Source organism: Parus major, chromosome 21 (genome assembly GCF_001522545.3).
Source record: "Parus major isolate Abel chromosome 21, Parus_major1.1, whole genome shotgun sequence".
Classification (NCBI taxonomy): domain Eukaryota; kingdom Metazoa; phylum Chordata; class Aves; order Passeriformes; family Paridae; genus Parus; species Parus major.
Genome location: NC_031789.1, coordinates 5,829,586 through 5,855,042, shown reverse-complemented (window position 1 = coordinate 5,855,042; position 25,457 = coordinate 5,829,586). Strand labels below are relative to the sequence as shown.

At 47.3% G+C, this 25,457-nt stretch overlaps 1 protein-coding gene across 1 annotated transcript; it reads left to right on the top strand.

Annotated features, from left to right (window-relative positions):
- The first annotated feature begins 141 nt into the window (after positions 1-141).
- PUSL1 (pseudouridine synthase like 1) lies at positions 142-25,424 on the top strand. Its single transcript, XM_015648458.3, has 9 exons — positions 142-264; positions 1,631-1,688; positions 7,003-7,190; positions 12,468-12,617; positions 14,830-15,003; positions 18,185-18,239; positions 21,057-21,219; positions 22,149-23,610; positions 25,304-25,424. The coding sequence occupies exons 1-8, from the start codon at positions 206-208 to the stop codon at positions 22,199-22,201; spliced, it is 900 nt and encodes a 299-aa protein (XP_015503944.1). The 5' UTR covers positions 142-205; the 3' UTR covers positions 22,202-23,610; positions 25,304-25,424.
- The last annotated feature ends 33 nt before the right edge of the window (positions 25,425-25,457 follow it).

The window sequence follows — 25,457 nt, the reverse complement described above, 5'->3', positions numbered from 1 at the left end:
TCCCGGTTCCCAGCCCATCCCGGTTCCCCCGATCCCATCCCGGTTCCCATCCCGGTTCCCCCCAGCCCATCCCGGTTCCCCGAGCCGCTCTCTCCGCGCTCCCCCCGTGCCGCGGGCGGCGGAAGCGGCGGTGCCGGGCGGGGGAAGGGGCGGTGCTGCCCGGCCCGCTCCGTGCCCGGCTGTGTCCCGGGCCCTGTCCCCAGCCATGATCTGTGCCCCTGCCCGGTACCTGGTGTTCTTTCAGTACTTTGGCACCAGGTACAGGTACGTGCCCCGCTGTCCCCGAGCCGCGAGCGCTGGGGGGGATGGGAGAGAGCAGGGCTTGGGGCTAGAGCTTGGAGAGGGCAGAGCTGGGAATGGCAGAATTTGGAGAGCAGAGCTTGCGGAGGAATGGATGAGAACAGTGTTTGGGGAGAGCAGAACTGGGGAGAGCAGAGTTTGGGGATAGAGTTTGGAGAGGGCAAAGTTTGGGATAGCAGAATTAGGGAGAGCAGAGTTTGGGCAGGGCAGAGTTTGGGAAGGAATGGATGAGAACAGTGCTTGGGGAGGGATGGGTGAGAACAGTGCTTGGGGAGGGATGGGTGAGAACAGTGCTTGGGTAGAGCAGAATTTGGGATGACAGAGTTTGGGGAGGGCAGAGTTTGATGAGGGATGGGTGAGAACAATGTCAGGTGAGAGATGAATCCCTTGCTGAGCAGGTGAGAGCAGGCAGCGAGCTGGACCTTGCTGGGCACAGGAGTGTGAGGGAAGGGATGGTTCAGGCAGTACAAGCATAAAATCAGCGAGGAAAAAAGGCAGGAACAGGCAGAGAAGGGAGATCTCTCTCAGGCTGGGGACAGGAGGGCAGAGCAAGGTGTTGGCTGTGGGGAAGGTGGTTTGTGGTGCCCCAGAGATGCAGGGAAGCGATCCCCGGGCTGTGCTCTCTGCGGGATGCCCGAGGCTGCATTTCCCCAGCCCTTGCCAACATCCCACATGCAGATTTGTGCCCTTTCCCATTTCCAGGTGTGTGGGAGAACTTGGGCAGCCCCAGCTGATGGAACTGTGCCCATCTTGAGGATGTCACAGCACAACCCCAGCCTGTGCCAAACCCCACAGTTTGCACTGGGTCACTGTGGGGTCTGACCTAAATCCCTCTGAGTAGTTTGGACTTAGCGCCAGGATGTTTCTCAGCCCTTCAGCAGCTTGTGTGGACAGCAGTGATGCCTGTGGCAGGGCAGGAAGCTGATCACAAACAGTCTTTGTGGCCTTTTAGTCAATTTATGACATTCACATGTCCTGGCCTGCAACTGGCAATCAACTCCTGGCTCTAAAATGGTTTTCTCTCAAACAAATTTAATTTATCTGCCTTATTCTTCTCTCAAGCTCTTTCTCAAGGGCCAGTCCAGAGAGGAACATTTGAAGGATTATTTTATTTCCAACATCCCTTCTTGAAAAGAACCACTTTTAATTTTAATAATTTTAATTTTAATAAGTTTAATAACCAATAAGGCACTTTCCCCGTCCATTCCTCAGTGTTTGGTCCCTGCAAGTTCCGTGGGAAGATCCAGGAAGTCCTGGATTTGTTGGTGGGTTCTGTCAAATCTCTGAATGTTGACACACATCAATAAATCATGTTTGTTTTGCTCTGCAGTGGGGTTATGGAGACCAGGAGTGATCAGGCCCTGGTTGGAGTCCAGAATTATTTGGAGGTAGGTCCTTGCTAGTCCTGTTGTCATGGAAATGAAGCTTTTAGGGTCACATTGTTCAGCTCCAGAAATTACCAGGCATAAATATTGAGACAGACACTCAATAAAACTGGCAGAGTGCTAAACACTGTCAAGTTCAAAACAAAATACTTAAAGTGACGCCATTACACAGATTCTGCCCTTAAAAAGTTGTGAACCCTTCAATGAGATTATATTGAGCCCAGATCTGACTCTGAGAGCCCCTGCTGGGGTGCTGGCCCACCTGAGCTTTGTTAGGACCTGTGGCTTTGCCTCCCCTTGTCCTTAAAACTGCCTCAGTTCTGCTTTGTGTCCAATTTCTTGATGGATTCCACAGCTGGATGCTGTCTGCTCCCAGGAGAGGAGTCTGCCCCTGACAGAGGTTTTCAGAACAAAGCACAGCAGGATGTCCATTGTTCTGTGCTGCTTCCATTGTTTTTGGAGTTCTATTATGCCAGGGGGAAAAAAAAGTTATGATCCTGTTATCCCTGCACTGCTCCCAGGGATTCCCTTGGACCTGGGAATGGTTTGAGGATGCCAGGTGGTATTTGGGCTGGCAGTGAGTGTGAACAGGAGTGTAAAAACCCCATTTTTACACCCAGGAGTAAAAAATAGAAAATGGGTCATAATCCAATTGTGAATTAAAACTGTGAATTAATTACAGGCTGCTGTTCAGCTGCTGAGTCTGCTGCAGGGCAGGAATCAAAAGTAAACTGAATTGCTTCTCTTGTCTTGGAAGCATCATGGAGTTCAAAATGAAGCTTGTGCCTGTTGGGAAGATAAGAGGTTGTTGAGCTGATTTCTGCAGGTCAGAGCACACCCGCACATTAATTTTGTCACTGAGCTCCCATTTGTGGTCAGTCTGTCTGACCCAAAACACCAGCTGCAGCACTGTGGGACACTCTGCTGTGCACTGGCTGCAGCCCTGGTGGTGTGAAGGACAGAGCTGTCCAGGGCAGCCTCGGTGACCCACCCCAGTGACATGGCCAGCACATCCCCATGGGCTGAGAATTAATTCCTGCTGCAAACACTCCAAAGGAAAGTACAAGGAATTACTGCTGGAATCAGAGTTCTCAGGGTGTATTCATGTGGCTTCTTGCCCAAGACTGTGGCAGAGAAAGTGTCTAAATACTGTGCAGAGCCTGAAAGAAGAACCCCAAAGGGTTTTCTACCCCATTTATCTCATCCTCTGAGCCATGCAGGGCCCCAGGCTCTGGACTTGGGGTGAGCCCAGCAGTTGTTCTGCATTATCCCAGTGATGTCTGTGCAGGCAGATGGGTAGGGTGGGTGATGAGAGGAGGAAAGAAGAGGAGAAAAAGACAAAGATGAACTTATTTGGTGTTGCCTTTTCCCAGTATCAGCACTTTGCAGGCCAGCTCGGTGCTTTCATGTGGTGGTATTGATGCTGGGCACTGCTGTGTCTATTGGAACCATGTGGGGAGCCTTAAAGCAGCTTTAATAGAAAACTTCTGGGGCCTGCAGGAATTTCTCTTCCTTCCTCCTTTTCTCTGCAGCCTCGAACTTCACTGCTTTCCCCAAAGCCAGGAAGGCAACAGAAGGGAAGGGCAAAATTAAAGCTGTAATGAGATCCTTATTATGTTCTGAGGATGTTCAGCCATTTGTTTGCAGTTCCAGGCAAGCAAATAACCTGGGAGGTGCAGACTTGGTGTTTCAGCATTTGTCTCGTGGAAATGGGAATGGGCTGGTTGGTTTTGTGCTGGGGGAGAGTTGCTGAACAGCTGTTTGTCACCCTGTGTCACTGCAAAGCTTTTTTAGCTTTTCAGTCCTTGGTGCTGCTCTGTGAAAGAGCCCTGGGACTGTCCAGAGGAAATGGAGCCTTCTTTTAGTCCAGAGATACTTATAGGAGCTTTTCATCTCTCTTTGAGGGGGGTGAGCTTTGCTGGCAACACTTTATTTCTCAGAGACAAGTCTTGGAGCACTGGGAATCCCAACTTGGGCCCAAAGCAAGTTCCAGGCCTTGCTTCCCCTGACGAGGAGGTTGGAGCTCTGTGATTTGGCTCCCTCCAGTTCTTTGTGGAAACTTTTAACATCCAGGGCTTCAGGCTCTGTATCAATTCTTAGAAAAGTCTCTGCTGTAAAGAAAGATCTCACCTTTCACTGTTACTTGTGAAAAAACACCTGCTTGTGATCTACAGAGTTCCCTTCCCTCTCAGGCCAGCCTGGAACCATCTTCCATTTCCCAATTTGCTGGGAAATTCTGCCCAAACTCATCCTCCCCTCACAAAACCCTGTTTTGGCCAGCAGCCTTGAGCTAAGGGCTGATATTGTTCCTCATGAAGGGAAAAGGGAGCAGGAGAGAAGAGAAAGGAGAAACACCAGCTCCTTACTATGCAAGGCAGCTCTGGTACAACCTCCTTCCCCACAGCCTTTAAAAAAAGAGCAAGAAATTCGAACAAAGAGAACTGTCATCTTCAGCCTCTGTTTTGATAATAATTCCAGTGATGTCAGAGATTGCTGTGGAAACCTTCTCTTCTAACAAAATCCACATTCTCAGCGTATCCTTCCTGGCATTCACTTCCATTTTATCTATCCAACTGAAAATGAGCTGGATTTTTAATTAGTTTCAGCTGATATAGCACCCAGTGAGTCAGGGAGGCTGTGATGACTTGCAACCAGAAGCTTGCATGTTATTAATTATTATAACACTGTAATTAATAAATTGTGCAGCTCCCTGGCAGGGCATTGCAGCCCCTGTGCCTGAAGCTGTTCCAAAGGATGAAACCATGACCGATGCAGCTTCTGGGGAAGAGAAATTTGTTTTTCCAAAACATTCTCAATGCCTGTAAAGGTTGATGGAAAATCTGGAGGATATTTTTTTATTATTATTTTTTATTCAGACTTCAGGAGGAGAAGTGGATGAACTTTTGCTCCTCTGCCGTGGGTGATGTTCATCAGTGGGCCTGTTCTTCCTCCTGCCCCTCCAGCACGAGAGGAAAACTAAGCTGGGAGCAATAAAAGCAATCTGGAATGTGGATCCATATCATTCTGGCAGCCAGCAGTGGAAATTCCAGCGTAATTCAAGCTATGGAAGTGCTCAGTGAATGAAGCCTGTTAGCAGGACAGAGCAGCTAAACACAATTAATGCTTTCCTCTCATCCCTGGCATGCCTGAGGGATAAACTTGCACTCTGGGATGCTGCTGGCTGCTCCAGGAACGTGGCTGTGTGGAAAAAATCAGGATGAATGCAGAGATGTGAGAGGCCTCCAGCAGGTGCCAAAGCCAAGATTTCAGTGTTTACAGCACCTGCTAAAGAAAAAAAAAAGATGTTTCCTGTGGCTTAAAGGAGGGAGCAGAGAGCTGTGAACTCTTAGCACACGCAGGACAGCCCAGCTCCTTTATTCCTTTCTCTTCTTCATTTCTTTTTAGCTGGGTGAAATGCTGAACTCCTGCTTCAGTTTCCCCCTGGGAACCCACAGATGATCCCAAACAGGATGGGGATCTGGATTTACAGCACTGAAGCCTTTGGAGATCCTCAGATGAAAGCCCTGCCTGTTTTAGGGGCTTGTTTTTGCTGCAAGGGCAGGAAAAACTGGTCCCTATCCAAGCAATTCCTGCATGTAAATAATGCACCTTTTTTGAAATTCAGGGTGGGAGATATTAAGAGATTAAAGTACACAGGAATGAGAGGAGGAAACCTTCAGTGCTCAAAGGACTTTGGATATTCAGATAGGAGATATTTGCAAAGGTGAAGGGGTTATTTCTTAGCTGCCTGCAAAGAGAAGTTCAGCACTTCAGAAACTCTCAGGAGATTATATCCCAACCAAAAGAAGTGAAATACTAAAATTCAAGCTGGAGGCAGCAGTTGGTAGAATATTATCGTGGTATTTTTGGGTGCCTGTTGTGCTGGAGGAAAAATCCACAAAGTTTTGAGCTCCACAAAGTGAGATTTACTTGTGGCATTGATGGTCACATTCCTCCTTTGGATGCTCTGAAAGGTGGGAAAAATCTGATGGAGAATGGCAGCTGTGAAAATCCCATTTGTGGAAAGAAAATCCCCAGTCCTGCACCTTTGTGGATTTTCTGGCTGAGCTGAACAGGGGAAATAACCAGATTTACTTGAGCCTCTGCTCCTCTTTTCCTCTCCACTCTGATTTCCAGTGGAGAAATGCAGTGTTCTGATGATCCAGCTTGGTTCCTGATTATCCACATGGAGCTGGGATGCACTGAGGGATCCAAAGCAGTGCTGCACCCAAGCCTGGAGCCAAAAAAAAGAGGATGTTTTCTATGTTCTCTCCCGCTGTCTCACTCAACTCTTGTTTCCACTGGCTGCTTTTTGTCTGCTGAGGAAAGAGGGGGAGAAAAGGGTGGAGAGAGGGAAGGAGGAGCCTACAAAACCCAAACATCTCTGGAGAAGCTTTGCTCTTAAAAATCAGCTCCTGCTCTCAGACAAATTGCTGAGGCACAAGCCAAGGCCCGCTGCAGGAAACGATTTCATTCCTCTCTGCTTGAGGGTGATAAATAAAGGTTTTTTCACTGTTAATTGTAACCACATGTGAACTCCAAATGGAAGGATTAGGAAGGGAAAAATCCATTTGGTTCTATTTCCCAGGCCTCTCCCTGCAGCTTGGTTACATCTTTCTCTGCCTCCCTGTGCATTTTCATGGAACATTTCAGAGAGCCCAGAACCCTGACGGCTCCAAAAGGAGTCTGGAAGGTATTTGTGAGTCAGCAATTCAAACTTTATTTATTCTTGTACCAAATTAAAATGCAATAAAAACTGCTGGGTTCAGTGCTCGGGAGTGGGGATGGGAAGGAGAAGGAAATTTTGAGTCATTCCTCTGGTTTTCTGCCTTCTTTTGTGGTTTTTCACCCTTTCAGATGTTTCACTTATTCCCTGTAGTAATTTTCACTGGATTTTCTGTCTGAGGGCCTGGGGCTTGGGTTGAAATGAGCTGAAATGGGTGATCCTCTGTGTATTTTCCCCCTCACCCAATGACACAAAGCAGAGGGTAAAGAGATGAATATTTTTTCACTTGGTTTTGTGCACTTAAGGAAGCTCATGTGACACAAAGCAGAGGATAGTGAGATGAGTAGTTAGTTTTGACTTTATTTTGTGCACCTAGGGAAGCTCTCATGGCATTTTGGATGCTCTGTGTGAGTTGATTTCAGGGCAGAAGCTGAGAAACCACTGATTTTAGGAGAAATTCCCCCAAACAGCCTCTTCTCCATCACTTCTTTTCAACCCACAGTAACTCCAAACTCCTCTGGGAGCAACACAGAGGTGAGGTTAGCCAGGAGGAGGATGTTTTTGCTGAGTTTCCCCTTCTGTTGGTTCCAGGAAGCAGCACAGAAGCTGAGGCCCAGCGCTCCCATCAAGTTCCACATCTCCAGCCGGACGGACACGGGTGTCCACGCGCTGGCCAACGCCGCCCACCTGGACATCCAGAGGGCTCCAGGCAAGGCAGCTTTCACTGGCAAGCAGCTTGTCCAGGGGCTCAACTACCACCTCAGGCCTGAGCCCATCCGGTGAGTTGGTGGAGAGGCAAAAATCCTTGCTTTTGGCTTTTTTGGGGGAAGGAGAAGATGCAGAAGTGATGTTTTCATGCACAAGATGTATTTTCCCCTAAAAAAGAGGAGCTGTGGCAGTTTGGTGCCACCACACAGGGGCTGGATCCTCGGAATTGCCATGAATGTGTCAGCTCTCAGTTATTGCTCCTTGGAGAATTTATTTATGCATCAAACCTAGGAAATGATCATGAAACCAGCAGTTTCTGCCTCAGTTACAGAAATAATCACCACACCTCGTGAAAGTTTCAAAAGATGGCAGAATTTCACGTTCTTTGCTTTTCTTCCCAAGGTCTCTGTCAGCTGTCACTTTGTGTGTCCTTCCCCACAGGTTCATTTTTATGGTTCAAGTGTAGATGGAGTAAAAAAATTGGGATTTTGGGGCTAAAAGCCAAATCAGGGCTGTTGTGGGAACAGCAGCACAACTGAGAAGTCCACTCCCTGCTTTATTTCCTAATCTCTCCTTTGTGAAACAAGGCCTGGCCTAAAGGCTGACAGAGCCAGGCCTGGGATTTGGAGCCTGACATCAGCCTTGCATCTCCTCTTGGCTTTGCCAGTGAGGATTCCACTTCTCCAGAGCTTGAGGAACCTCAAATCCAGTTCTGAGCAGGCAGGGGCTCCAGCAATTTGGGGTCTGAGGGAGGGAGGGGTAGATGGAGGTGTTGCTCTGTGCCAGGAATGAGGAATTCCCTGCCCAGTTGGCTCCAGACCTTCTCCTGTAGGAATCAGGGATGGGCTGCAGGGATCAGCCCTTCCTGGGTGATGCAAGCAGCAGGATCAGCTGCTGGGACTCTCACGTCCAGTGGCTCCAGGGGACAAATTCCTGGTGGCCAGGAGAGTGGTGAGGCACTGCTGGCCTGGCATTTGTTGCTGTGGGAGGGATGCTGTGACTGGGATCCCATGCAGGAATTGCTCTGCAGCTCTCCTGGCCTCGGGATGGGCTTTCCCAGTGTTTTCCTGCAGCATTTCTGCAGTGGTGCTTTGCATTTATTGAAATGTGGTTTTGTCTGGGGGATCTGCAGTGCAGCAGCTGCGTTCCTTTAGCTCCAGGCAAGCCAGCAGAGGCTGGAGGGGAAGAGGAAGTGAAATCCCTGGAATGTCAGCTCAGGAAGGCGCTGGGAGAGCCTCACATCTGCAGGCACAAAGTTCCTGCCTGTCAGTTATCTTGTTTGACCTGCTCTCTTTCCCAGTGTTTGCAGTTCCTTTGGCAGTCCCCAGACGGTTCTGGGGACATCGTGAGGCCAGCCTGGCTTTTCCCTTTGATCCTGACAATCCCTGGCTGTCCATGTCAGCTCAGGTGCTGCTGCAGGACACATTTGCAGAGTTGGTTGGGTCTTAAAGCAAAGTGGGTAACTAAGAAAAGCCAGCTCTGATTTCCCTGCTTTTCCAACAGAGCCCAGGGACAGGGCAGGCCCTGCATCCCAATCCTGAGGTGGGATATGAGCAGGATAACAGAGATTGACAGCTTGGCACTTCCAAATCCAGTTTCTCTTCAAGCAGCAGTTCAATTCCCCTGCAGTGAGAGGCCACAGAGCAAATTCCCTCTCTCAAGCTGTGAGTTCCTGTATCTTGACAGATTTCATTTTCCCTGACATGGGTGGAAAGACTCTAAAGCAGCTGCTGTGGGGTGGGGCTGGAGGCAATTTTTTTCCACAATTAAAAAAATTAAATCTTCACAAATAGAATTTGTGCAGGGTTTTTCAGGTTGTTCATTTTGCTCAGACTGAAAACCAGGTCAGGACCTGGAAGTTCAAACCATTTCTGGATGTTGTAGCAGTCACAGAGGACATGGAGTTGGGTCAGAGTTCTGGTTTCCTTCCTTAAAAACAGTTTAGGAGCTGATTTTACAGACAAAGGGTTCCACTGTAGTCATCAATTTGTTATGTTACCAACCACTGAATCTCAGTCCTTCTTCCCTGAATTTAGGCCTGGAATGAAGTTGTACTTTCAAGTTTTAATGGAATAAGCTGTCCTAGGGAGCTAAAAGTGCTGATGGGTCATCAGACAGATCCACAATCACAGCCAGGTTTGGGATAGCAGCACTGACCAATCCAAGAACAGCCAGATTTGCTGCTGGAGGAAGCTCTGAGCCAGAGAGCATCTCCAGAAAGAGCCAGGAGTGGGATCTCAGTGGGGAAAGTTCTGTTTCTCTCTGAGGCCTTCCAGGTACCTTTGAGGGAGCGATATGATGAACTGAGCAGAGCTGTGTTCTATCAGCTTTTCCTTCTCCCCAAGGCTGAACCTTCCCAAAATTGCTTCATCTGCTTCCCATTAAGCAGAGGGTGACAGGCCTGAGCCTGCACGTCCTCAGCCCTCATCCCTCCCTCTGGAAAAATCCCTGTGCCAGGAGGAGGAATTCTCTGCCCATGCTGAAAACTCCGAACTTTGATGTGGTTGCAAGCAGGGGCTGAAGGAGAGAGGGATCTTTGTGAGAACACATTGTTGTGGATGGAGCTTGGAAGGGAAACAGAATTCCAGGCTGGCTGAGTAAAAACCTTCTTTATGGTCACTGCTCAGTCTCTTCAACTTAAAAACACATTTGAAAGGATCCCATCCCCCAAAAATCAGAGAGTGTTTCAGAGTTGGAGTCATTTTAGGAGGACTCTGCTGTCCTTGCAGTGGGACTGGCAGTGTAGGAGTCTCACACCTCCTGTTTCTGGTTTTGTAACCACACAGTAAAAATTGTCTGAGTGACAAGGCAGAGCTGGGATTCCTCCCACCTCCTGCAAATTGGCTTTTAGGTGCTGTTGTCTGTGGAGAGAGCAGGATGATTTTTTGTCTCATACATTGCCATTTCTAGTTAAATGTCTTTGGGCTTTTTTTTCCCCTTTGATCTCAAAATCCTTGCTCTGTTGGAAAGGTAAAAAATACCACAGTTCTTTATTTACCATCATTCACCTACTTTTAAAAATGGAATCTCAGCAAGGTCTGAAATGCAGCTGCTGAAGAAAAATCTGGAAAACCATTCCTCTCTAAAAGAAACAATTGCAACAGGAAAAGCTGCCTGCACTGAGGAATTATGTGAGCAGAAATAGGCTTCTCTGAAAGAATCTTTCTGAAAGGATGGTTATTTAATAAAAACCACACAAGTGTTAACAGAAGAAGCTCGAGACAGACTGTGTGCTTGTGGAGACATGCAGACAGAGGGAAATAAATGTAATAATTTTATCATTGTGTTTAGAGGAGGCTGGAGGTCCTGGCTTCAAACCCCACTGCAGGCCTGGAGGATGGAGTTTGCATTTCTCCTGATGGTTTATAGCAGTGGAGCAATTCCTGGGCTTGTTTTTGCAAATCTTTGTGGCTCAGCTTTCATTTCTCCCGCTGTGGTTTGAGCCAGGGTAGGGCTGTGAGCCAGAGGCACTTGAGCTGGCAAAAATCCCCGGAGCACCAACCTTCTTTAAAGTAAATAAAGACATTTGTGGTCCCAAATCTGTCCTGGTTTTTTGACTGTCCTGGCTCCTTTCTCCTCACTAAATTCCAAAGGCAGGAAGGCAAAACAGCAGGAGAAAAACTCCCTTCTAAGGAGAGGTCTCTAAAGCAGCACCTGCAGGGCTTGTGGCTCTAGACAGGGACTCCCTGCTGGATTTTTTCTGCAGGATGGAGAGCAGCAGAACTTTGAGATAAGGCAGAGTCACATGAGAACACTCTGGGAGAGTGCAGGAACTCAGGGAAGCTCCATTTCCTTCCTTGACAGGGAGAATTTTGTCTGGCAGCCTCTGTGCTCTCCTTTCTGGCTCCCAGGCTGTGTGTGGTGGTGGATTTTGCTTTGGTGAAACAGGGAACTTTCTCCCTGCTGCTGTAGAAGAAAACAGGGAAGCTGAGCTGCCTGGGAAGCTCGGGGTCAGGGAGATGAGTGGACATGCAGGGAATGGCTTTTGGGGCTGTCCCTGTGAAGCATAAATTTTGAAAAAATTAAGATATTAGAACAGCTAAGGCCTTAATTAAAACTAATATTTGTTAACTCTAATAAAAAAAACTAATCCTTGTTAAATTTAATAGAGAGGCACTACTAGAATTAGGAGCTAATCATTAGCCAATAACTAATTGTTTTTATAACCTTATGTTTGTTCAGATGGGCTTATAATGAGAAACGTAAAATCTTGTAAGGAACTTCAAGAACATAAGACAATTGCAAACCAGAAACTGACTGGAAACATGAAACTAGGAACATGGCCAGGGGTTCATCTGTCACTTTGGATTGAAAAGGTAGAAAGGTCCGAATGAGGAAGAGCCATATCCCTTCCTCCCTCCCATGACCCCTACTCATAAAAAGACCACCGACCCATTTCGAAGGACAAACTACACATGCTTGATTGCTTTATTTCTAATTAGCATAAGAAGCAGAGAGTGGGTGGTAACTGGGTTATGAATATGTATTTGTATTCAATATCTCAGTAAATAAAGCCTGTATTCACCTGTAGTCAGGGCTGTGTGAATTAAGGGGTGGCCCTGCCCATCAGCACTACCAATAAACACACACTCTGTGACCCTAATCAGTTAAAGAGTCTTTGTCCATCATAGCTGGATACTGATACTCAATTATATCCATATTTTGGTAAATCACCTGTGGGATGAGAGGGCTCTGCTGGACTCACTCACACCCCACCTCACTGATGTTGGGGTTCACCTCGATTTTCCTGGCTGCACAAAGCCCTGGAGGTGCTGAGGGGAGGTGACAGGGAAGTGGCCTCCTTTAAACATCTCCATGTGCTGTAGGAGCTCCCTTGGGGTGTGAGCAGAGGGGGCTGCTCCTGGGAATTCTTCCCTCTCCGTTCGGGATCTGTGAAAGCAGGAGGGGAAATTGTCCCCAGGTGTTGAATCACCCTCAGGAGAGATGTTTCCTCAGGGGCTGTGGTGACAGGACGAGGGGGAATGGCTTCAAACTTCCAAAGAGTGGCTTTAGATGGGATCCTGGGAAGGAATCCTTCCATGTGAGGATGGCAAGGCCCTGGGATGGAATTCCCAGAGAAGCTGTGGCTGCCCCTGAATCCCTGGAAGTGTCCAAAGCCAGCTTGGAACACCCTGGGATGGTGGAAGGTCCCTGCTCATGGCAGGGGTGGAATGATGATCTTCAATGTCCCTTTAATGTCCTTTCACCCAAACATTCCACACTTCTGTGATATCCCATCAATCCTACGTGTGGTTTCTCCCACTGCACATTCCAGCTCCCATCCGTGTGGTGACGATGGAAAAGCTTTGGAATTTGTGTCCCTGTCACCTGTCCCCTCTGTCTCACAGCATCCTCAGTGCCCAGAGAGTGCCCAGTACCTTCCACGCCCGTTTCTGTGCCCTCTCCAGGACCTACCTGTACCGGCTGCTGCTGGGCTGTGCCCACTACTCCCAGATCCCAGTGTTCGAGCGGGATCTCTGCTGGGCTCCTGCAGGAGGGTGAGTCCATCTCCCTGGGGAGACACCTCAGCCAGGAAAATTAGGGATTCAGTGCTGTGGGGAGGGGCTGGTAGGGGAAAAAGCGGGGGATCAGGGGGGATTTTCTGGCTCTGCACAAGTCCCTGACAGAAGGGGACAGCCCCAGGTTGGGCTCTGGTTGGCCCAGGGAGCAGGGCCAGGGTAAGAGGGAATGGCCTCAAGCTGTCCTAGCAGAGGTTTAAGCTGGACATCAGGAGGAATTTCCCCATGGAAGGGTTGTTAAACATGGGAATTGCTGTCCAGGGAGGTTTGGAGTGCCCATCCCTGGAGGTGTCCCAGGAATCCTTGGAGCTTTGGGTTGGGGACAAGGTCACAGGGATTGGTCACAGGCTGGACTCTGATCCTGGAGGGATTTTCCAGCCTCAGCAATCCTGGGATTCCACGTCAGGCTTGGTTTTTGTGGGGATAGTTCCCACTTGTAAGACCTCATTGCCCATTCCTATTGACAAGATTTCAAGGAGGAAATTCCTGGAGTTCCATTCCCTGAGAGCTCCCAGCTCCAAGCTCTTTCTGTCTCACCTGTGCTGAGCACAGCTGGCTCTGCTGAAACCCTGAATCCAGCAGGGGTTTTGTGTCCCTGCCCATGGGAGGAATGAGCATTTTCCTTGAGTTTCCTTCCTTCCTTTTGCCCATCTCTATGTGCTGCAGAAATGAAATCAGAATTTTAGGTGTGACACACTTAAAATGGGGGAGAAAAGCAGAATTCCTTTATCATTCATTTCCCCCAAAATCTCCTCTGTAAAATCTCCTCTGCTATGCCCTGAGTGCTTTGTGTGCTTGAAAAAGGAGAGCCAATGGCTCTGAATACAAAAAACAAAGCAGGGTATCTGAATATTTACTTTTTTTTCTTATAGTAACCACCCAGACACAACAGCTCAGGCTTTTATCTGCAAGGAAAGCAGAACAAACCCAGTACCATTAAAAAATCTGATTTTAGGGCTTGATGAACAGTCAGTGAGGAAAAAAAAAGAAAAAGCAAACCAACCCCAGAAATTAATTTATTGCCCTTTTAATTTATGCTGTACTGATATAAATATTTTCTAGGCATTATAAAAAGCTGTGGTCAGTCCATCACCACTATTGGAATAACAATTGTGGGTCATGGAAAAAAGTCCTCATTTCAGCTGCCTGAGGAGAGGAATGAAGATGACAAGGCCTTACTTTAAAGTGCTGACTTTCTTTTCTGTGGGCTGTGGAAGGGGGAGAAAAGATATGAAATGGCAGAAATTAAATAAACATGAAATGTCCACAATGTGTCTTAATTTCAGGCTTTAGGAAGCAGCATTTGAGTCCAGACACCGCAAAATTCACATTAACCTCCTGTAGGTGTCTGAATTTCCAGTTAGGAGCCATCAGTGTGGGGGGATTAGGAGTCTGTTCAGGGTATTTTTCCTGAACAATCCAGTTTATTTTTCCTGTTAAAAAAAAAAAATGGAATGATGCTGGAAAATCTCATCTTGTTTTTCTTCAGAAACATTTTGATTTCTGGTCAAACCTAAAAACCTTAAGCCAGGACTCAGGTGTACCTGCTGAGGCTTCTCTTAGGAGGAGAAATTTGCAAAACTATACTAAAAATCAGCGAATTCATCAGTAAACCTGCCTGAATTCCTTTGCTGAACTCTATTTTGATCAGAGCTAAATATTTCAAATGAAGAAATCTGAAGATTTGGCTGCATTTTCATCTCTCACTCATCCCATTCCTGCTTCTTCCTGTTTCCACCTTTTTGGCTGTTCAAATCTAAAGACTGGAAAACCACCACAGGCTTTGATATTTTGGTTTTTTTCTTACCTGGCAGCACCTTTTTGATGCACTGCAGAGCATTTTGCTTCTCTCGGCAGCCAGGAATTGGGGCCAAGTTGATGGAGCGGGGCTGTTCTGGGCAGCACAAGGGGATAAAAGTCTGGGAAGAGCCTGGGGCTTTGAATTCCTGCAGAGCTTCGGTCATTTTGGCCTCTGGGTTTGTGGTTTGGGCCATTCTGAGCTGGAAAATGCATTTCAGTGTGGAATTTGTGTGTCGTGTTTGAGCCTGGTGTAATTCCTTGGGGTTTGAGCCTGGTGTAATTCCTTGGGGTTTGAGCCTGGCTTAATTTACTGGGGTTTGAGCCTGGCTTAATTTACTGGGGTTTGAGCCCTTCGCAACCTCCTGATCCCACCTTCTCTGTTTGATTCCAGCCCCCTGGACATCCCTGCAATGAGGGAAGCAGCAAAATTCCTGCTGGGAACCCACGACTTCAGCACCTTCCGCTCGCTCAACTCCGAGTCGGCGTTCCAGAGCCCCATCAGGACCCTGCTCCAGCTGGAAATCCAGCCCTCTCCTGGGTTCCTGTCCCACCACTACGAGCACAGGTGACAGCCCAGGTGCTCAGCTTGTTCCTTAAAAGCTGCTTCCAGTGGGGTTTTTTTGGGAATTGATTTCCTGCTTGCCCTGTGCTGAGGGTCGTGCTGAGCGACAGCTCGGACAGGACATTTCTCCTCCTTTTTGTTCCTCAAAATCCTGGGGGAAAAAGATGAGCAGGAGTGAGGGCAGGGAAGCTGCCCCAGCTGTTTGAGCATGGAACTGCTGGATGGGACAAGCTGGAGTGTGGAATTTGGCAGGGAGCATCTCCTGGGAGGTGCTTTTGCACTATTTACACTCCTTCTGGTGCCTAAAATCCACCTCTGCCAAGGGATTGGGGTTTTTCCCCTCTTTGCCTAAAAGTTGGGAATAGAGGAAAAACCACCCAGCCAAGGCCTGGGCCAGTGCTGCAGATCCCTCCCAGTTCAAACCAGTGACTCTCACTGCCTTCCCAGGGGATGCTGATGAAGGGAAATCAAATATTCCTCAATCGTTACATAAACAAAAAGAGAGTTGAGGATCAGGTTCTTTCAGGGCCAGGTCTTGCAAGTATTGAAATTAAGTGGCTGAATTAAGCAGAAACTGGAGGTTTTTTTCCCAGAAAGATCATGGATATTTATCACCTGAACACAATATTTGTGTTCTCTCTCTCTGTTGTGCCTCAGCTGGAAAACAAACCCATCTCAAACTGCATTTTTGTGCTTTCTAATTGGGGAAAACCCCCCTTTTTTGGGTGGTTTTCCCAAGGATCCTCTATTAAATTTGGATATTTGTGAGCTGGAACATCAAGAGCCACATTCCAAAACCTCAGACCTCAAAAGTGGTTTGCAAACACTGCTCCTTCCCCGTTTTGCCATTTTTCAGCTCAAAACTGGAAGGGATTTGGAGAAACACAGGGATCTCTTTGCCCTGAATTCTCCTGGTCTTCCAGGTCCTCCCAGCTCCTTCCATCTTATTCTAATTCCTGCTTTTCCTGCTGGTGTTGTTGCCAAAACACAGAGGTAATTCAGGAAATTTGAGGAATTCCAGGTGGGAATGGGCAGTTGGAGAAGTTTCCCATTTCTTGGAGCTAAAAGCTGCTGTTGCCATGGGGAAAGGAGGATGCTCAGTGCCACAGGGGACTGGGAAATTCCTCATCCACAGGAATTTTTTGTCCTTCAGAAAGCGACAGAGCCCTGAGCTCCCCTGGAAATCACCTTGTGGACCTTCAAATCCAGCACAGTTCAGTCATCTGAGATTTAAAAAGCTTTTTAATTCCTCGGTTTTAATGGAAAACAGGGAAATTGCCATTCTTTGCATAATTTGCAGCACAATCCCATCCCACACGAGGCCAGGAGCAGCTCAGAGAGAGGAAGCAACCCTAAAAAAAATGGGAAAAAACCCCACCAAGCTCCTTCCTGCTGGGGTATTTTTGGTTTTGGTGACGCATGAAGCCAAACCTGTGTTTTCTAGTGAGTCATTTTTATAATTTATTGATATAAATTCACTTTTAAGGAGTGTTTAGGCTGAAGGGGATGGCTCTGAGGAGCATTAGAATGCTTTGGTAATAACCACAATCATAATTTAAGGGAAAAAATTGTAGGGTTTGGGGCTTTGTGTCACATTTAAATGTTGTGAGGGCTCTTTTATTCCTTTATTTATTCAGGGCTTTTTTAAAATTACAGTGTCCTGGTTCCTTTTAATCTGTAAAAATCTCCCTGTGAGAACATTTGCAGTGATGGGGCTGCAAATAAAACAGCAAATATCCCTCAAATACTTTGATTTTTTTCACTGCAGGAGGAGAATGAACTGTTCCTAAAGAGTTGGGGAAAGAGCTCATAAACAGAATTTCTAACTTTTTTTTTTTTCAGCCTCAATTCTGTCTCAAAGGAGGAATCACAGAAGGATAAACTGCATTTTTGTGTCACATAAAGCAGCTTTTCTTCCCAGTTCTCCCCTTCCTTTCTGAATTGACCGCTTGTCTGAGCATGGAAACCATTCCTCCCATCACTCCCAGTTGCTGAGCAACGCTGGAAGTGGAGTGGAGTGTCCCAAAAATGCTTTGGAATGCTCAGGATGTGCCCACTCTGTCACCTGGCATCTTTTATTCGCTGCAAGGTGCTGGGTTCTGCTGCCAGCTGGAAAAAAACACAGCTGGAATTTTTTCATCTGTGAGATTGACAGGAAAATCAAGTTTCCCACTTGAAAAAAAAAAAAAAGGGGGTTGTTCTCATTCAAAGCCTACAGGATTTGTTTGTGTAGGATTTTGACCCTTCTTGTGGAGCTTAATGGATTTTAATGTAACAGGAGCAGGAAAATCTGGGATAAAGGAGGTGGATGCAGTTTGGAGAGAGGGGGAATTTGGCTCTTTGGGGAAAAAATGTCTTCTAAGCCAAGCAGCAGATCTGAGTTGAGCCACAGCCTCAGTGTGAGGGGCATTTGATTGGATGGAAGTGATGGAAACTCCTCATTTCCAGTTCTCCATCCCAAATTCTCCATTTCCAATTCTCCATTTCCAATTCTCTGTTTCCAATTCCATTTCTAATTCTCCATCCCCAGTTCTCCATTCTCAGTTCATTTCCAATTCTCCATCCCCAATTCTCCATCCCCAATTCCCCACCCCCAAATCTCCATCCCAAATCCTCCACCCCAATCTCTGCATTTCTCATTCCAGTTCTCCCTTTCCAATTCCCCATCCCCAATTCACTTCCAATTCTCCATCCCAAATTCTCCTCCCCAAACTCCCCATTTCCAATTCCCCATCCCCAATCCCCAGTTCTCCATTTTCCCAGCTGGCAGCAGGAGCTGCCAACTTCCACACCAGGGATGTCCAAAATCAGGGGTTTACCCATAACTCTGGGGAAAAGCATCTTGGGGCTGCTCCCTCCACTGCCTTTTCAGTGTCTCTCTTATTGTTCCCTTTATTAACTGGGGAGGGTGAAATTTTGGGATGCAGGTGCTGCTCATTCCTGTGTGGACCTCTCTGATGTGTGACACTATTTGTCTGTGGGTTTTTAGATATTTAATAGGAATATCAGATTTTTTTCCCATTTTTAGGAAAGAATTGTGTCCCAGCAAAGGAGCTGTCAGGTGTCCCAGGTGCTGTTTCAGCTTAATTGGGGCACTGCAGGTTAATTACTCTCATTCACCTGTGACTTATGTGTTAAAAACCACTTGAAATTTGATTTAAATTTTTTTTTTGCTATTTTTTAGGGAACTGGAGTTCTGGGAGGTGAAGGTCAAGGGCAGAGCCTTCCTTTACCGACAGGTACTGTCTGGAGCTGCTGCAAGACCCTAATTTTAGTGCTGCCACTCTAAAAATGGATTATTTGAGCAATGTTCCAGTTGTGTGACACAGGGACCTGGAATCAGCAGCATGAGGATCTGGGCTCTTCATTCAGTCCATTAAACCCAAAATTTCCTAAATTTGTGCCTAAAACCCTCACAAAATCATATGAGAGGGTGGGAAAATGGTGTTTGCCACATCTCTGCCCTTGCAGTGGTAAAACTTCTCTTTAATGTTCTTGCTCAGCTCAGTGGATTCAAGCCTAGGAGGAGCTGCCTGGAATTTCACTTCCTGGCTTTTTTTTGGGGGGGGGGGAAAGAAAGACTTTTTTTTTCTGCACAAACTGCAGGAATTCTCCCTCTGCCATGAAACTCCCCTGGATTCTCTTGGAAATAATTCCAAATTATTCCCCTGGTGGTTTGCTGTGCCCTCAGCTCTTCCCAAATTCAGGAATTATTCCCAGCTCTCCTGGCCCTGGAGCAGGGAAGAGGCAGGAGAAGGTTTATTTTTTGGAGGAGAGGGGGTGTTTTGTGGGAGCAGAAAGCAGCTATTTTTTAATTGTTTTGATGTTTTGACAACCCAAATTTGTGGGTTTTTATCCAGTGCCAAGCAAAGCTCTGAAGCTCTGGCAGGGGAGCAAAGGAAGGACAGCAAATTTGAGGAGGGCTTGATGGGAAGGGATTTGGTGCCAAGGTGACAAGAAAATAGTGCTTTTAGTATTTTAAATTTTAATAGTAATCATAATAGTTTAATAATACTAATTATTTTAATATTTTAATATTAAATGTTAAAATATTAATATTGTTACAATTATTACTATCCAAATTTAATCATTTAGAGCTTTAAAAAGGGAAAAATGAGAAGGGAAATTCCAATTAGTGGCACTGCAGAGGGAGCAGGAGTTGCTGATACTCACCTCAGGTGATGCTGGGGCAGGAATGGGGTTTGAGCATCTCAACCTTTTTCCCTTTTTCTCTCCATTCCACATCTGAACCCCTGATTTCACCTCAACCTGGGAGCTTTTCTTGGAGGAAAAGGGGAAATCACCCCAAAAGCTGAATGTGGGAATTTTTTTGAAACATGGAGGTACCAAGCCTGCGGGTATTTGTGATGAGAGCCAGAAATCTGCTTTTTTCTGGCCAATTCCCTGTGTGGAGGCTTCAAAGCTGAAGTGGTGGCATGCAATGACCTCTAGTGAGAGTGGATAAAATAACAAAGCAGGAGGATTTGAGCTGCTTGGAGAGAAGTTCTGGGCACTCCAAGATCCCAGAATTTCCCTCTGGATAAAAACACCTTGGAGTTTTGAACATTTTTTAAGGGATAAGCACAGCCATGTTGCTCAGTGGGCTTTGGTTTATCCTTTTTTAAAATTATTGAGTCACAAACTCAGCCCAGGGATTCATTCCAGCACTGCAGGAAGGATTTTGGAGAGTTTGGAAAGGCATGAATGGAGGGAATGTTTGTTAAAGTCCAAATGAGGGATGGATGTGGGCACCACACAGGGAGAGGTGAGGGTGGAGAATTGGGGGTGCAGAATTGGGGATGGGGAATTGGGGATGGAAAATGGGAAATGAATTTGGGATGGAGAACTGAAAATGGAGATTTGGAAATGGAGAATTTGGGATGAGGATTGGGGGTGGAGAATTGGGGATGAGAATTGAAATGGAGGATTGGAGGTAGAGAATTTGGGATGAGAATTTGGGATGAGAATTGGGGATGAGAATTAGAAATGAATTGAGGATGGAGATTTGGAGGTGGAGAATTTAAGATGGAGAGTTGTGGATGGAGGATCAGAGGTGGAGAATTGGGGATGGAGAATTCAGGATGGAAAATTAGAAATAGAGAGTTAGAAATGGAGAGTTAGAAATGGAGGATTAGGGACAAAGAACCAAGTTTGGGGTGCAGGTGGTGTTGGCAGCCGTCAGGGAGCAGCTCCTGAGGCTCCAGGAGGGATTTTTTTTAGCCAGGAGGGATTTTTTTTTAGCCAGGAGTGGGTTTTTTTAGCCAGGAGGATGCTGAGGAGAGCAAGGTGAGCACTGAGTGTGAGCTCTCTGCCCACCCAGCAGCTCCAGAATCTCTGTGCAGGGAGGGTGGGAGGGGAAGCTGCCACAGCAGAGGGAGGGCTGTGAAGCTCTGAAATCTCACATCGTTGCTGGGCCGCCCTTCCTGGGGGAATTTTTTTTCCCCTTTTTGGCTTTTCTGAGAGAAAAGCCAAACAAAGCCAAGTTCCAGCACAGCCCCAGGTGAGATCAGCACTGCTGGTGCTTGAGGGGCCTGCAGGGAGCCCAGGAGCTGCCTCAGTGCTGCTGTTTCTGTAACAACCACCCAGAGCTCAGCTCCTCCCCACAGGCGAGGACAGCACTTGCTCCAAGGCACTTCGGTGCAGCTGGAGATGATTTAAAGACTTTTTAAATGTCTTTCGTTTTAGGGAGGGAATAATTAAAGGAAATTGTGTAATTTTTCTGTTTGTTTTCCTTTCCCACCAGCTTTGGTCATCTGAAGATGCACCTGCATGTGGCAGGCAGGCTGAGAATGTCAGCACAGCCCTGCAGTTCCTGCTGGAAGGGGAAAACCAGCTTTTCTTGCAGATTTTGGGGTGGCTGTGGCTGCTGGGGTGGGACTAAGGGGTAAAATGCTCCCTGGAGGAGGTGTTTGATGCCAAAGGCACAGCGGGACTGTGGTGGCAGTCCAGGCTGTGCTTGGGGCACTTCAGACCTAGGGTCAGGGCATTCTTGGCTGACTGAAAGCAGGATTTGCTGCCCGAGGGCAGCTCCCAGAGCGGGTGCTGTGCTTCCCCAGGTGCGGAGGATGGTCGGGGCTCTGGTGGCCGTGGGCCAGGGGAAGTTGGCCCCTCACCACATCCAGGAGCTGCTGGAGGCGAAGGATGCCCGGGCTTTACCCTCTTACGCCATGGCCCCGGCCTCGGGGCTGTTCCTGAAATCCGTGGAGTACAGCCAGGCAGGTGCGTGAAGGCTTTCGTGGGAATCGGATCCCAGGGAGCGGCAGCACCCCGCAGAGAGCTGGGAGGGACCTTCAGAATCCTCTCCTAAAGATCACAGGAATTTGGGGGACTGTGGAGGTCTTTGCAGCAGCTGATGTGGAAAAATAGGGGATTTTTCCCTCTTCCTTGCAGGTTAATGAGAGAGAATGTCTGTTGTCAGTGACTTTGAATGATGCTTTAAATCCTTGTCCTGTCCCCGGCCGTGTCTAAAACCCAAATCTCCTGTGGGATCTGCAGCTCACAGTTCTGTTCCCTCACTTCTCCCTTGGAATTTAGGAGAGGATTGTGGAGGCTGGAGGGCAGAGCAGAACATCCTTTTGTTTAGATTAATGTAAAAATTACCTTAATTTAGCAGCACCTGATCCTGGTCCCAGGCCAGGTTGGACTGGGCTTGGAGCAGCCTGGGACAGTGGGAGGTGCCCATGGCAGGTGTGGAATGGGATGAGCTTTTTCCCTACCAAAACCTTTCGATGATGAACAATTGGAGCTTTTTTAGCCTAAAAAAGTGGGACAGATTTGCAGAAATAGCAAATGGAAGCCGGACATCCCTGTCAGGGACAGCAGGAGTTCAAACTGCAAGGACTGAGCTGCCTGTGATGGATCCAGAGCCCAGGAAATGTGGATACAAAGCACTTTTCACCACCCTCAGAGCTTCCCCAGCTCAGCAGACACCCAGGTGGGATGGAAGAAGCCAGAAGGGAAAGGGAAGGAACAAAGAGGAGCAGGAATTCAGCTCTGAGCGTGGCCTGCAAAGGCAGCTGCTGGTTTTGTCCCTCCTTCCAGTGGGGAGGGAGCTGGGGGGAAGTGAAGCACATCTCAAGTGCTGTCAGGTGCTTCCAGAGCCAGCTCTTCCTTTAAATCAATGTTTTCTTTCTCTTCTCCCCTCTCAGATCTGGCCACTCCGAGTGCCCCGGCAGAAGAGGAGCTCTGTGGGCTGAGCTGAAAGGACTCTTGTGGCTCTGGGGTGGGAACAGGCCAAGTGGCACAGCCCGGCCTCAATAAAAACCATTGACTGTGGCTGCAGGGGCTGCCTGCCCGGGGGCAAAAGGAGGAACCATTTTGTGCTGCTCTCTTTCTTCTGGCTTCTCTCTGAAGTTCTGCTGCCTGCCTCTGCAGGACGAAGGAGTGGGGCTGGGTGGTTTTGATATTCTGGGGTGTTTTTTCCTCCTGTGGGGTGTGTGGGAGGAAGGCAGGCTGAGAGCAGAGGAGAAAACGCAGCATTTCTTGTTCTCACCAGCCCTTTGTGAGCTGGCTTTGTTTGATGAGGGGTTTACAGAAAAGCCTTTGGGAGTGCTCAGGTTTTTCCTCTCCCCATCTCCCAGTGGCTTTGACTTCATCCTTCAGCTCCTTGTGGGGTTGTCACTCTCCCAGGGCGTCAGCAGGGAGCAGAGAGCTCAAATTTGTCTTGATTTTATTTTAACCACTCAGCTCTGCCCGCTTGCCCAGGCAATAAAATAAACATTGGGCGACTTGTGGGGTTTTTCCTCAGGAATGACACCAGAATCTCGGCATGTTTTGGTTAGAAAATGACAGTAAGAATGGCAGGAATACAGGAAAGGTGAAAACATTGAGTTGCAAAGTGAAACCCTCCTGCAGTGGAAGCATTTGGGGTGTCTGTGACCTCCAGAACAATCTCCTGTTTGTGAGGGGGAAAATCGCAGAGACAGAGTTGCTCAGAGCTCTTGAGGCCCCAGAAATTCCCAGTTTTTGTGCTGGAGGGAGCAGCAGGAATTCCTGACCCCTGTGAGGGCCCCCCTGGATCTGGGATGGGGATTGAGTGAGCGGCCCTGACCGAGGACACTCGGCCCAAATCTGGGGCTGACTGCGGCAGGAGTTCCCCCTCACACCTCCCTGCTCAGGGCCAGAGAGGGGACAGGAGACTCCTGGCTCCCCTGGAGCTCTTTGATCCCGCAGGGAATAATTCCCAGCACAGATTTGGAGCAGTCCTGGTCTCTTGGTGCTGTTTGGGGCCTGTTTGTGCTCCCTGCTTCAGCCTTGCTGGATCAGTATGGGAAGCTGGGACTTTCCAGCTGTTCCAAACCTTAATTTGTGTGTCCAGCCTGGAATTTTCCTGGCAAATGGGAATGGCAGCATTCCCTGGCTCTCCAGGGAGCTCCAGGCCCAGCGGGGAGTGGGTCAGGGATGGTTCCAGAGGGGCACCAGGGGTATTTTTGTGCCTCCCTCGTGCTGGGGATTTTTGGGGGAGCACCAAAGCCCCCCTGGGGCTTCCTCCCCGATTTTGGGGACGTCTCAGAGCCAGCTCTTGGTGGCTTCCTGTGGTTTCTCAGCAGTGACAGATCCCCAGAGCAGCTGAGCAGGGACCTCAACGTCCCCCTTCAGACCTGAGCTCTGGTAAGTTATATTTCTATCTCAATTTATTATTTTAGTCTTTACAGGGCACAGAAGTACTAAATTTTAATCCTGTTTGGGTTTTCAACAAGCTGCAGGCTCAGGTCTCTCCCCTTTATAACGACCACAGTGCAGAAATAGCTGCAATTGAGTTTTTTGCACTTGTTTTTCAGTTTCTGGTCTGATAAAAACCCAAATTTAGCAACTGAGCAGCCCAGGCTAGAGTTAAGGAGTAAATTACCTGGAAAACTCTGGAAAAAGAACTATTGAGGGGGTTATTTTTTGTTTTTACGTCCCAAAGCAGCTGTTAAAAATAATGGAAGGACAACAAATGAAAGGAGATGCTCTCTGTACCCTCAGCGGAGAATTCCTGCACAAACTCCACGTACAAACAATTTTGATGTCCTTCATTAAATACTCGTTTTCTGGGGGCTTCTCCATTCTTTTCCTGTTTATATTGTGGCATTATTGGTCCTTTTCAGTTTGAGCACCCCCTCCATGGGGAGATTGTGACAGTGATGCTTCAAAATAAAAAAAAAAATCAGGAAAAAAACCCCACAAGTCACCAAAGTTCAGAGACACAACCACAGATTTACATGAAAAAATATAATTATTTAATCAACTCCAAATCCAATGGAATTTTGATGTTTCATGTATGCTTGTAAATGAAATAATGTCCAAAAAAAAGGAGGTTGGGGGCTTAAAATGAAACCACTTTTTTTTTTCTTTTTTCTCATGTTCTTTTATAATTTTTTTGTCTCTTACCTCATGTTTTTTGTCTCTTATGTTTTTATCATTTTTTGTCTCTTTTTTCATATTTTTTTCTCTTTTTGCATGTTTTCTCATTTTTTGTTTTTTCTCATGTTTGTATAGTTTTTTCTCTTTCCTCATGTTTTCATGGTTTTCTCTCCTCATGCTTTTATCTCTCTTTTCTCATGTTTTTCTTGTTTTTTGTAATTTCTCATATTTTTAGCATGTTTTTTCTCTTTTTGCATGTTCTTTTCTCATTTTTTGTCCTTACTCATGTTTTTATAATTTTTTTGTGTTTTTTCACATGCCTTTTTCACATGTCTTTTCTCATGTTTTCATCTCTTTCCTCATGTTTTTATCAATGTTTTTGCCTCTTTTCTTATGTTCTTTTCTCACATTTCATGTATCTGGGGCAGTTCTGACTTCCTGAGATAAACAGCTCTTGGGAGGAAGTGTGAACTGAGCATTTCCTTTGGAAAGCACCGCCAGCCTTTGTTGTTTCGGCGCTTTCAGTGCCTCCCTTTGGGGACATTGTGCACATCGTGGGTGACTTTAATTCCTCCCTGCCTGCAAGGTTGAGGTGCCACAATTTGATTTATTTACCCAGATTTCTGTTTGATGGGAGCTGCACTGTTGGGGTGTAGTTCATTGCTCCAGTGACCTGGATGAGAGTTCTGCTCATGCAGTGCCTCTTTCCCCCATCTCACATACAAAATTCAGTCCTTTAGGCTGCTTTTGGAGCAGGTGAGTGGTGGTTTCCCCCCACAGAGAAGGTTTATGGTGTTGAAAATTCACCCAATGTGGACATTTCCCCTCATCCCCTTCCATCAGCTCCTCTGGAGCTGCAGCCTTGTCACCTTGGGATGATTTTAATGCCACTAAAGGCTCTGTCCACTGGCAAAACTCAAATATTTGTGGTTGAAATGGTTCCTTTTTTCCTTTTTAGGGACACTGCTTCCCATCTAAACCCCCCCAAGCTCTGACCTACAGACCTCAGCATCACTGTGGGGTGAAACTTCAGCTCCCACCCACAAGGGATGAAATAAAACTCCAGGAGTGAGGGATGAGTTAAGACTTCACCGCATGTGAAGGGAATAATT